The sequence below is a fragment of the Toxotes jaculatrix genome, chromosome 22 (genome assembly GCF_017976425.1).
Source record: "Toxotes jaculatrix isolate fToxJac2 chromosome 22, fToxJac2.pri, whole genome shotgun sequence".
Classification (NCBI taxonomy): domain Eukaryota; kingdom Metazoa; phylum Chordata; class Actinopteri; family Toxotidae; genus Toxotes; species Toxotes jaculatrix.
In genome coordinates, this window is record NC_054415.1 from 10,861,851 (window position 1) to 10,874,615 (window position 12,765).

Sequence of the window (12,765 nt, forward strand, 5' to 3'; positions counted from 1 at the left end):
GTTAGAACTGAATAAAGACAGATGCAGGAGGTCATTCAAAAACAGACTGAGGTGCTAAAATTGTTGCAGAAAGATGAGAGTGGAAATGAATAACAGGCTGATAGAAAGCAGCTTGTCTGATGGCACACTTTTCTAAATAAATCATAAACTTATAAAGACGGCAGGTCTTGTTAATTTTTCCTTTTTGGCTCTGTCAAGTTACTCATGGTACTGTCTGCAAAACCTTTTCTGGTTACACTGCAAATCCATTTTTTTCAACATCTGTAACATGTTTACTACTTACAATCTGTATTTCTACACCAAAAGCATAAATCCTGTTTACATAAAAGGAATCTTTTCTCAAGGCATTTATATACCTCGTGGCGTTGTTGAAAATATGGCCCTCCCTTCATCTGCTCTGAAAAAGGTTCAAGATGCTTCAAAGACAATAATTGCTTAAAAGTGGAATTGTTGCACTGCAACATGGGAACAATTTCCCTCTGTCATCTTTTCGGGTTTCATGGATGCTCTGAACAGTGTAAATTAGATTTGATTACAAAGTAGTTTCTTCTAGTTGTGTCATAAATACTGCCTTGCCTGTTAACCCCCGGGGTGGTTTTGTTTTTTATCAGAGACACTCCGTATTCCCCTCACAGTGCAGGGGGTGATATTCATTTCACCAACCACACTCAGATTTCTTGTGCATTCCAGCATGCGTTTTAGCCCATTACACATACAAGCACCATGTGTTTGTCTTGCCATATTAAAGTCTAAACAATGCCTCTGACATTGCGGTTTTAGCTTGAAAGCCACTTGAGTTGCACGTAGCTATGTGCCAAAATTGCCCATAGGCACATGTCTGACCTAAACAAATTAAACCCATCAGGCTGTCTTAAGAGATCAGAGACACACACGATGTATAGGACCAAAGCCTTTGATGCATGTCTTTCCCCATCTAATTAAAGCTCAAATGTCATACTTAAAGGATAAAGCTGGTGTTATTTTCTAATGTTGTTACTGTCAACAAATCATGTGAAATGACCAACAGCTGGGAACTAAAGATTTTAGGAAAAACTCTGCTCTAACAGGAGTAAATAGCACATGTGTTCGGGACTATTTTCAAGTGAGGATTAATATGAGCTGGTGGGTGTTTATGATACAAGGCTGATGTATGTGGGATTGACTACAGCCTCCATGTTCATTGTAATGAAGGAAGATGTTCCCAGTCCAACAATGTGGCTCACTGATGTGTTTTTAACAGTTTTTGGACAACAGTGAAGGTATATGGAGCTAAATAAATACTTTTTACAACTTAATATGTCTAGGACTGAGGATGTTCCCTCTTGTAGCTTTATAATTAAAGGAAGAAGAGCTAATGTGCTAAGAAACAATCCTGGATGCTTTTTCTGTGAAAACACGAGCCATGGAATATGTTTCAGCGGTGACAATATTTGTTGAAAGTCTCTAACTCTGCTTTTATAGTCAGTTTTAACATTCACCACGTTCCGTTCATTTGTTATTGTCAGTTATTGCTCTTTTTAAATGCGTTGTAAATTCGCATGTCACATGTATTGACTGTCAACAGTGGGGGTCAGCCTTTGGATGTTCTTACATGTTTTTCTCAGATGGTCGCAGTAATACCGATGACGGCAATAGTGCATTGGGTATTCTTTTATTTATTATTCATCTTTCTACTTCAGGCACTTTATTTTTTTCACTACTGTCTGGCAACTAAATTGGCTTTCAGGGACATAAAAGACCAGCTCTATTCCACCATATAATATTATTTCAGGTTTTAAGAGTTTGTTCTGAGAATCATTTTCGTATGAATAAATACATGAACATTAAATCTTAGGAAAAAAAATAACAAAGGCTCAGCACATAAGGAGCGGGTTGGGGCGGTCGAGGCACAACAGCTGATGGTGCTGGCATAAGGTAACTGGCAGAGGACAGGTAAGGTCAAATTACACTTCAGCCCTACAACATGCCCCCCCAGCTTGAAGAAGGACAGATGAATAGGAAGGACAGTGAACATTCATGGGACAGAAATAAAATGTGACCATACCTTAAGTGTCAGATTATGATGGCCAAGCTGTTCACTCTCATCCATTTGATTGGAAGTTACTAGTCAGCTGATAGCCACAGTTTAGACTGAGCCAATGATTGTGAAGCATGAATGAAGCAGCTGATGCCAATCAGCTAATGCAAGCGTGACCTCGGTGCTCTGCCTGAGTCTCAGTGCGCTTTCTAAAGTATTAATAGTTTAATCATCTGTGTTTTGGATGAGCACTGTAACAGAAAATATTGCAATACTATGTTCTATCATATTTCCCTCCTGCATTCATGGGGAACAGTCCATGAATTTCTCCAGAATTCAAGGATTATCAGATGTTTACTGTTATGATCAATTACACCCGTTTCCTCGACAACCACTCAGAGACCCTGTTGAGGATTCTTGGCTCTGGGACAAGAACGGCCCAAAATTCTGCAGAGCCATAAGACACCATTATTAATCTGGACTTTTTGGGCTCCCATCCAGTTTGTGGCCCCCTCTACATCACCAGTCTCTCCCTGCTTGTCTCCAGCCCCGTCACCTGTCATTTTAATATGGATGACGCTATCAAAACTGTTGACAGTTGTCCCTATAGATGAAAAAACAAAAACAAAAGTCCTGTTAGCTTTACAGCCACTGTCATCACTGATCTGATGCCCTGTTTTGTCCTGCAGTAAAACAAATATCTGTGCGGCCCCACACTTCCCATGTCTCCCTGTTCACCTCGTCTTCTGCACAAAAATATGAAAAGAAACAGATATCACTGCGCGAATGCCAGGACAGTAAGTGCACACTGCTTAAGTGCTATCTTGGCTTTGGAAATTGTGGTTTAAGAGGATTATTTGGACAGAAAGAGGGAGGGAGAGGGAGCGAGGAAGAGACAGAGAAACTGAGTAAAAGGCAGAACACACATACACAAAAGGTTCTGCCTCTGCTGCCCTTGAGCCAGAGACATTATCTGTGAGTTGTCCACTGGAATGGCTGCAGATTGAGTTCCTGTGACGAGGTTTCAACAGCCAAGATGGTGCGATTTAGTGGCAAAGCTGCTTCACATTCTTTACAGCACTAGGTATATCTGACTGCAGCTACAGTTACACACAGTCTGAGTGGGCATAAGGATCAGGCCAATCTTATAACAGCCAAAGAATGAAAAGTATTTTATTCTTTTATACTCCAAATCACTGCTATCTCTCAAAATGCTTTGTTGGCAGCAGCTGAGAATTTAAATTAAAAGGTTCATGTCCACAATACCCTCAATAATTTTCTAAGAGAAGGTCGCACTTTTGTTCAGATGACTGATAGCTCATTTTGGAAGAAATTTATTAATATTATCTCCTTGTGGTTATTTATTCAGCTCAAGTAAAGCTCAGAATGTCTCAATTTTCAATCTCCAAAATGTCAACAACAAGCGAAGAAAATATGTACTTTGTCCTCGGTCCACTCTGTGAAGTAGACCTATAAAACACCCCGTCTTTTGAAGGTCCCTTGGATTTGAACAGGACTGTCCCTTCCCATTGTACTTTTTTTTTTTTAAACTCACTTCAAAGTTCCACAGCAAACAAAGCTTTACACTTGGGCACCGCAAAGATTATATGGGTTTGAAGAATATCCACCACACATAAAAATGTGTGGCATGAAGCACAGAAACTTTTCAGACACTGCACTTCATGCCATGCACCAATATATAGTCAGATGTTTCGCGATGATTACATTTTCCTTCATGCCACCACATGAGGGCGTATTGTTGGTGATACACCAGCAGAACTTGAAGTATGAGCTGAGGGCCAGAGTCTGATCGGCTGAATGCCACTTTAATCAACAAAGTGTTTGGTTACTTCCACTGAAATCACTCAAGAAAGACATGATTTCATGTTACTTTAAAACTCAAAACCATAAAATATAGGGGCTCTACATTTTATCATAAATAAGTTGTGTAATTATTTGGTTAAGTGACACTAACATTCTTTTATTTAGAAAACTGAACTTTGAATTCATTAGGGTTCACAGTACTATACAGAAAAGTTTTTAAAAACGTTATATGAATAGCTGACCCCCACTCTTAGTCAGAGACAGCAAGAACAAATATTGACAATTTTCAACCACAACTTTGCCTGTTGTGACCAACTTCACAACTTAGGGCATCAACAAACGGCTGACTGAGAGAGAGAGAGAGAGAGAGAGAGAGAGAGAGAGAGAGAGAGAGAGTGTGTGTGTGTGTGTTTTGGTGCGGGGGGGGGGGGGTCGGACTGTTGTGGCACTGGAATGCCACAAGACTTTTGGAGACGTGAGCGGCGCGTATCGGACATCCGGAACCCCAGCTGCCGCCGCCCCCCTCCCCTTCTCTCTTTTTTCCCACCCAGCCCTCTGTCAGCCCAGGTGGCAGAGCGCACTCCGGCCGAGGGATGCAGCCTCTCATCTCCAGCACATGGACAGCGGAGCTTGAAGCGGCCGCAGCGCGCCACGGCTGCACTAGCTGAAGGCACCACCTCTCAACAGTGGACAGAAGAGACGGCAACTCCCGCGTTTAACTCCTGGACTTCAGATAGAAGGATATTATTTGTTCACACCTCATCCTCATCTTTTTTTTTCTTCATTTCTTTTTCAAACCGCAAGAGTGCAGCACAAGTGGTGTTCAATGCGCAACCATGCTCATCATCTCGTCTCGCAGTGCGCTGCTGTCCGTCTACTACCCACAGATCTTCCTCATCCTCACCAGCGGTAGCTACCTGTAGGTTTCTTATAAATGCACTTGCTCACATTAATCCTTACTCAGTTAGATTTTCATCTTCCCTGACATGTGCAGGTGGTTGTTCCTTACGCGTAAAATGGCCAATTACGCACCGGGAAACTGAGCAGTCAAGTTAGATCGCACATGGAGAGAGAGCATAGTATGGTTGCTGTGAGGTTTTATTACAACGAGAGAATGCACACCATGTTTCTACACTTTTAAAGGTCAGCTTTTAACTGCTAAATGGAGTAAATGACTGTGCTTTTAATTTCTTTTGTGGTTACCTTTGGTTCTGGTGTGGCAGAGAGATTATTTTGGAAACGGAAAAAATGTAACTTGGAATATCCAGTCAGCCAAAATTTAGGAAACACTGGTGGGAAATGCGTGACTTGTGTCGTTCAATCAATTTAATTTTATTCCACAATGGAATTACAGACTGCCACGGAACAAGGGCTGTAGATTTTTCCACATAACATGAGCAGTTATGTCATTTTCATTCTAATATTGTGTCATAAATCGACTGCTTACAGAGAGTGAATGGAGATTTGGGTGAATGAAGCCAATATTTAATCTGCATGATTTTTACATGTTCTAATATGATGAGATAACCTGCTCTTATGGATTTACACATTACACCAGAACCACTTTGTCGTGTGGGAGCACCTGGTCAGACAAGTATAATATGAAAGCAACATGTGGCAAAGAGTAATATTGGACAACTTCATGGTCTCCCTATAGGAGCAGGCTGATGTAATGAGCTCTTTCTTATGACATTAAAAGAGCCAGACCCTCACAAAGAGAATGATTGCTGCACCATACATGCCTCTCATTCATAACAAGGGCAGCTCTTGAAACCTAAAATAGCTGTGGTGGTTCATGTTTTCTGTAACAGAGGAAGAGAGAGAGGGGCAGACAGAAATGAACTGGATTTAGACCCCTTTCTAAAAGTAACTATTGTTCTCTTTCATGTCTTTATGAAAGTCCATTAAACTACTCATGATGTGATTTGGCGTAAGGATGAGCGATGCAGAGCATGCTCTTACTGTCTCTTGTGATTTGGTCTTGATGTCGAGACTGGGAACTATATTTTCTTGTAAAAGCTGTAGCTCTTCTTTCTTCTGTCATTAATCTCTCTCTCTCTCTCTCTCTCTCTCTCTCTCTCTCTCTCTCTCTCTCTCTCTCTCTCTGACTATAGGGCGCTGTCCTCTGTGGTAGCTCTGGGTGCGAACATCATCTGCAACAAGATACCAGGTTTGGCCCCCCGTCAGAGGGCCCTCTGTCAGACTCGCCCCGACGCCATCATCGTCATCGGCGAAGGCGCCCAGCTGGGAATCAATGAGTGTCAGTACCAGTTCCGCTACGGCCGGTGGAACTGCTCAGCCCTGGGCGAGAGGACTGTCTTTGGACAAGAGCTGAGAGTAGGTCAGTCTGTTTGAAACTCGGATTCTTAAGTTTTATTAAGGAGTTTTAAATTCTTTTACCTCAGTAAAGATAGTAGAAAATCAAAATAGGCTGAGTGAATGAAGTTGCTCTGAGGGCAGGGTTTTAAATAAAGTTTTTGTGGGGCAAAACCTTTTGTTTGTTTTTTTGGGGGGCATTTTCTCACCTCTATTAGTGATTTTAATGACAGGAAATGGCGTGCCCCTGGGACGAAACTGGTTTTCACCTTCGTAAAGTGAGATGAATTCTAGGACTGTATACCTGTAAACAAACAACAACAGTCACAACAGCAGTCAGATCAATGTAAATGAGATACGACAAGTGCGTCAACAGGAATGTTAACTGGACTATCTAAACCAAACTGAGATGTGTGGCCTTATTTTCCTTAAATCGAAAGAGAGAGCAGTTGAGCTGTGTGCTTTGACATCAGCCTGTCTTCTCATTCATCTTGCATTGTCCTCAGACGTCCTGTAAAGCTGTGGCGTAGCTCAACTAAGTGGCATGAAACAGACTTCGAGATGGGTGGCAAAACTTGAATGAGGGCATTTCTGTTTGGAATCCCACATGCAACAACCGCAATGATTTCTTTGCCTTGTTGAGACACTAAGACCAAAAAAAAAAGTCCAACTCAAAAGGCTTTAATAGTGCCCCCAGAGGAGGTTCAATCTGTAACTGATGTGTGGAACATCACTGTGCTCACAACACGCTGTCACGGCGAAGCAGCTCTAAGTGGATGGTGAAGACTTCCTTATGAAGCACGACCTGAGGCCTGTCTGGGTGTGCCATCCTCTCAAAGCATTTATAACCGCGATCTGTAAACGTAGAAACTAACACATCTCCCTGGTTTTAGGCAACGTTCTTCGCTGTTTCATTTCTCACAGAAGCCTGTTTGCTCCTAATGTGAACCTCTTATATAAATTGTATTTCAGTCCGAAATGTTTTGTTGCGGTCTTGCTGTGGGTTTGGATCCATGTTTAATCTAGCAGCTCTGGGAGCAATCACTTTCTTCTACACGGGAGACAGGCAGACAGACGTCTGGATCCCTTTATTTCTTTTGTCAGAGGAAATGTCTCTTTTCTCTTGTGGTGTGTAAACGAGCTCAGAGAGACACTTTGGGCTCAGCTTTGTTCCTCATGTCCTCTCCATGAAGACGGTTTTGCCAAGTAAGAATTTTCAGTATGACTAAATCAAATTAGATCTATATAAAAACTAATCAGAGGGTTGTAACTAAAGGTGTCAGATTTCCAGGCATCTTCGCAGATTCTTCGTAAAATGAGTCACATTCCTCCTCCCATTCTTGTCCATTTTTGCTATTTTTAAAAAAAGAAAAGGTAAGCCAGGGCCGTGCCCCCTCTCATGTCGCTCATGTACCATCCGCCGCTTCATTTGATTGACCTGCCAGGCCTCTGAACTCATTAAGCATTGAGAAAGACCAGAGAGATTCATTCTAACCACTAATTGAAGTCAGCTCCAGCAGCTGGATGGCAACAATGGAACCCTGCATGCACTACCGTACAATCAAAACAAATCACAGCGCGAAGAGATGTCTGTTTGGCTATTGTATGCGCCTGATGCCTTGAGAAATGCTCACCATACAATATATCTGAATTGGGTAGTGGATTTAGCCTGATGAGAGAAGACTTCAGAGTTTGCTTTGAGTTATGGACCCGAGGAACCACAGGCCCGTTGGTTTCAGCGAGTGAGTCTGTCAGGTTGGAAGGGAGCCATTAGAATCGCCTGTACCAGAGACGCCATGCATTAATACTCTAGCCTGTTGAGGAGAACGAAGGCCCAGCATTATCCTGATTGGAGAGGGAGGATATCCTGTTACCAATTGTTGTGCCAATAAATTCATTTCCCCCCTCCACGCCATAAATATGAATGTGTTTATTCTGAAGTTCAAATGGTGACACACAAAAGCTTGGAAATGGGCACATCTCAGTCAAGCCTGGCCACAGATTATTTCAACATGTAACGCAGCAGTATCATTTGCTGTAATAATGCGGACCGCCTAACACAGACGCAGAACGACACTTAAGCCGCGTGAGAAATTCCATTGATGAAAAACATTAAGACACACAGAAAAAAAGTCCTCTAGTCAGCCAGTAGATGTCACTTGTGTTTTCTTCACCGCACTGATTATTGTTCTAACTGTGCCTGACTCCTTATGCAGATCAGAGATATGAAATGAGGCAGAAAGGGAAAAAGAAATCAGTAAATGATATACTACTACAATCTCTAACTTTATATGACATTAATGAATATATAGATACTAAGATTAGTTCTGTTGAAAACTCCTCAAGTGAAAGTGCCAAAGCTGCTGATCTGAAGACTAATGAATAGCACGTACTTAATTATAATTACATATACATCATAAAATGGCCAAAGTGAAACTCTACCAACCAGTTCCTCTCCAACTCAGTGATGCACTTCACACAAGTGATGACTATCTTTCTTTGAAAGAGAAGTCCAGCTATTCAGTACTGCACTTCAGTAAGTCTGGGGGCTCACAAGAGACTGTTTATTTTTCCTTTTCTGATTAAAGATTCTTTTTAGTATAGGCAAGCTGCTGTGGTTGGCCCCTCTGGCTCGATAGGCAGTTCCCTCTGTAGTTTCCGCTCAGTAGTCCAACTGTCATTCCTAATTATTTAGTTGAACTAATACTTACTAGTGGTTATTAATTATATCAGAAAATTACCACTCTCCAACCTAGGGCATCTTTAAAGCGTTCTTGAATCCTAACCTCACCATTGTACAGGTATTTTCTCAGGTTAAGCGACAGTGGATGGCCCAACTGGCTTGTTAGGCAACGACGGTTCACTTAGGTGTCCAACCCATCATCAATCAATCAACTGGTTCCACTATTCTCACCAATGGCCATGACTTAGAAACCTCTTTGTATGAACTCTGACCTGGTGTTTTGCTGTGTTGGCCCACTAGACAGTGCTACAGTGTGTTCAAGAGTCCCAGTACCACTCCTCTCTACCTGCACCCACACACCCAACACTCTCTGCTGAGGCCTGGCATGCCACAGAAGTCCCTGTCCAGAGTCAAACTGTGGACAGTGCAGTTATGTTCCTTAACCACTTGAATGGGGCACCTCAGACAGTGTAAAGGCCCTACAACACCTATAGTTCACCTACATATGGTTTCACTGCCTGATCAGACCTCTTCTCAGGCCTGTGTGGCAAAGATATCCTGAGCTTTAGTCTCTGGTATGGGTCCAGAGATGTTGGATCCTACATTACCCATTGTGCAACTAAGTGGCATCTCAGCAATGCCCACTTATTTCAAACCCAACATTCCCAGTTTGTAACACAGGCTTTCTGCTAAAAATGTTAAGTCTCAGGCCAAGAAGAGATTGTACAACTGTTTTCACTGAACTTCATATGTAAAATCAGTGGACTGTTTCCAAAAGAAAGCTTTCTTACATACTGCTTGAAAAAGGAATATCTTCCCAAATCTGCCATAACTGCAAAGCTGTATGGCAAACATATTCCTGCCTTACTGTGATTACTGATTTTAGAATATCTACAAAAAAGTATCGGTACAAGAAAAATCTACTCAGTCGTAACAATGAGTACTTTTATGTTACTTTCCTCTCCAAATCAAATTTATTCAGATTCCTCTGTATTCTCTTTAGGCAGCAGGGAGGCAGCATTCACATATGCCATCACTGCAGCCGGGGTTGCCCATGCAGTGACTGCAGCTTGTAGCCAAGGCAACCTGAGCCAGTGCGGCTGTGACCGCGAGAAGCAGGGCTACCACGACCAAGAGGAGGGCTGGAAGTGGGGAGGCTGCTCGGCCGACGTTAAGTACGGAGTGGAGTTCTCGCGGCGCTTTGTGGACGCCCGAGAGATCAAGAAAAACGCCCGCCGGCTGATGAACCTGCACAACAATGAGGCGGGACGAAAGGTAATGTGAGCAAAAGTCACCTTGATCGAATGTAGGACAAAAGTATAAAATAATATCCATTTAAAATGGTAAAAAAAAAAAATTGCCAAATTACTCATGCAGAAAAGATTAAACAAACTCCTGTGCACTAGAGTATTTTCATGCAAGTGTGGGAGTGTTAAGTGTTACAGAAATGTAGGACTTGGCAGATACAGTTGCCAAATGTGGAGATGTGCCATGGTCCTACAGTCCATTGACTGAATTACTACGCATTCAGTCAGGATAGAGGATATTATTGCAAGTCTCTCTCTCTTCCTTTCTCAGTTGCTGCACCACAGACCACACTTCTGCACCACTGCACACACTGAACCAACCAAAGTCAAGAGCAAACTCCGGCGGCTTGTGATAGCCTTTCAGTGGGACAGATATAGTGCTCTGGACAAGTTGTTTTAATAACTCAAACTGTTTGGTACTGTTTTGGAATCGAAATGTATCTACCATAAAAATGAGGGGACCCATTTTTTTTTTTCACATCAACATTAAGCTCAGTCCCAAGGGAAAACAGTTACCTGTCAATTTTCTCATCCGAAAATATTTGAATGGCATTATAACATAAATCTGGTTCAAACCACAATGTAACTCTACACGTGCTTGGTTGCACAACAGCTCTGGTCAGTTTTCTCGGGCTGTCACGCCATTTTGTGGTCCGAAGAAAGGTAACGTTAATTAGAGACTAGAGTTTTGGGGTATGAGTTATTTTCCCCAGGTTTTTGACATAAAGTTGGCACACTGGTTAGTGTGCTGAAAGTCGAAATGCCTGCAGAAAGCCCAGCTTACCAAAAGAGACAGATTTTAAGGTTATGTAATTACTATTAACTGTTTCAAACTCAAGCCATGGACATGTGAATTAAAAATGGAAATGTATGCATTTCTCCAACAGAATATATACATTTTTAACTGTCTCTACTCTTAATGTGATCAGATCCTAGAGGAGAGGATGAAGCTGGAGTGCAAGTGTCACGGTGTATCTGGTTCCTGCACCACTAAGACCTGTTGGATCACCCTGCCCAAGTTCAGAGAGATCGGTTACTTGCTGAAGGAACGCTACAGCGAAGCAGTTCAAGTAGAGCCTGTCCGGGCCTCGCGGCTCCGCCAACCCTCCTTCCTACGTCTCAAAGAGGCCCGGGGCTACCAGAAGCCCACGGACACAGACCTGGTCTACCTGGAGCGCTCGCCCAACTACTGCGAGGAGGACACAGCCACAGGAAGCACAGGGACAAGAGGCAGACTTTGCAACGGCACCTCGACCCACACAGACAGCTGTAATGTGATGTGCTGTGGCCGGGGTTACAACACGCACCACTACACACGTGTCTGGCAGTGCAACTGCAAGTTCCACTGGTGCTGTTTCGTGAAGTGCAACACCTGCAGTGAGAGATCGGAAGTTTTCACCTGCAAGTAGGGAACAAGGAAGTGGGGGGGCAAGTGAGGATGGGAAAATGGACATGGGTCGAAGGTAAGGGGATTATGACAAATTTGAAGTGAAGGACTTGGAAGTATTTATTCAACATTTTGCACATTTTGACATCCTGTTTGGAATTCTTTGAGGAAAGACAGACGTGAAACGGAACGTGAGGTTCGGAGAGTTTTGGGGAAAAATAAGCACAAACATTTCAGAAACATATTTGCTTGCATACTGGTGCAAAACTGTGACGTGGCACAAAACATGTTGCAGGTGAAAGGATTTGATGGTCTCTTTTTGCCTCCAGCAAAGCAATATTTTGAAGAACACATCTTGCAGAAATGTAGCTTGCAGATGTCAGACACAAGAGGAAAAGCAACAAGGACTATTGTTGGATCTTGCGAAGACTTTTGTTACACGCTAACTGGAAGCAAAGTGCTTTAGACTGCCCCTGATGGAGACTGAAAGATGGCAGCGGAATACTTTTAACTGTACGCTCACTGTATTCTGTTTGAACACTGAAAATAAAACAAAATTATTTATGTAAAAATATCAAAACCTTCAAACTGTAAGTCTTCTAGTTCTCAATAGCAAATTCAATTCAACAATTTTCCTCTTTCTTTTATCTTCAGTTGCTACTGATACACTTCAGCCTGGGAGTAACAGATCTATAGACACATTAAGTCACATTTTCAGCCACTAAACAGCTAAATCCCTTTTTTCATTTTCATCCATTATCAGTGCTCAGTGGGGTATTTTACAATACATTCATTTTCTTTTGCACTCACAGTTACATTTCTTCCTTTTTTCTTTTTTTTTCAGTGGACATTAGTAATTTCGTGGGTTGGTTCTGTCGAATGCCGTGCTGACCTCTCTCTCATGGACATATTCCCCCCAGGGCCCAGACCCTTTGTTACACCAAGAGCCAAAGAGGCAGAAACCACTGACTTACTATTTTAAGCACCCAACTCGTCAGTTTCAGCGGCACTTACAATCCTGACTGTGTTCATTGTTTTGTATTCAGAGGGCTCCTGACTTCTGAGAAAAAGCATGTAAGCCTCAGTGGAACTCCATAGAGGTGCAATCAGGTTCAGATACATCCAACATTCCCATGAGCGCCAGAGACGTGGAATTCCACATCGTGGCCTCTGCTTACACAAGGCCTTCCAGCGCGGTTTAGGCCTGCCTGGGTGGATGGCATGTGCCCTA

The 12,765-nt window shown here is 42.6% G+C and overlaps 1 protein-coding gene across 1 annotated transcript; it reads left to right on the plus strand.

Annotated features, from left to right (window-relative positions):
- The first annotated feature begins 4,677 nt into the window (after positions 1 to 4,677).
- wnt7ba (wingless-type MMTV integration site family, member 7Ba) lies at positions 4,678 to 11,556 on the plus strand. The gene is made up of 4 exons (XM_041030051.1): positions 4,678 to 4,760; positions 5,956 to 6,182; positions 9,844 to 10,115; positions 11,077 to 11,556. The coding sequence occupies exons 1-4, from the start codon at positions 4,678 to 4,680 to the stop codon at positions 11,554 to 11,556; spliced, it is 1,062 nt and encodes a 353-aa protein (XP_040885985.1).
- Positions 11,557 to 12,765: the final 1,209 nt, after the last annotated feature.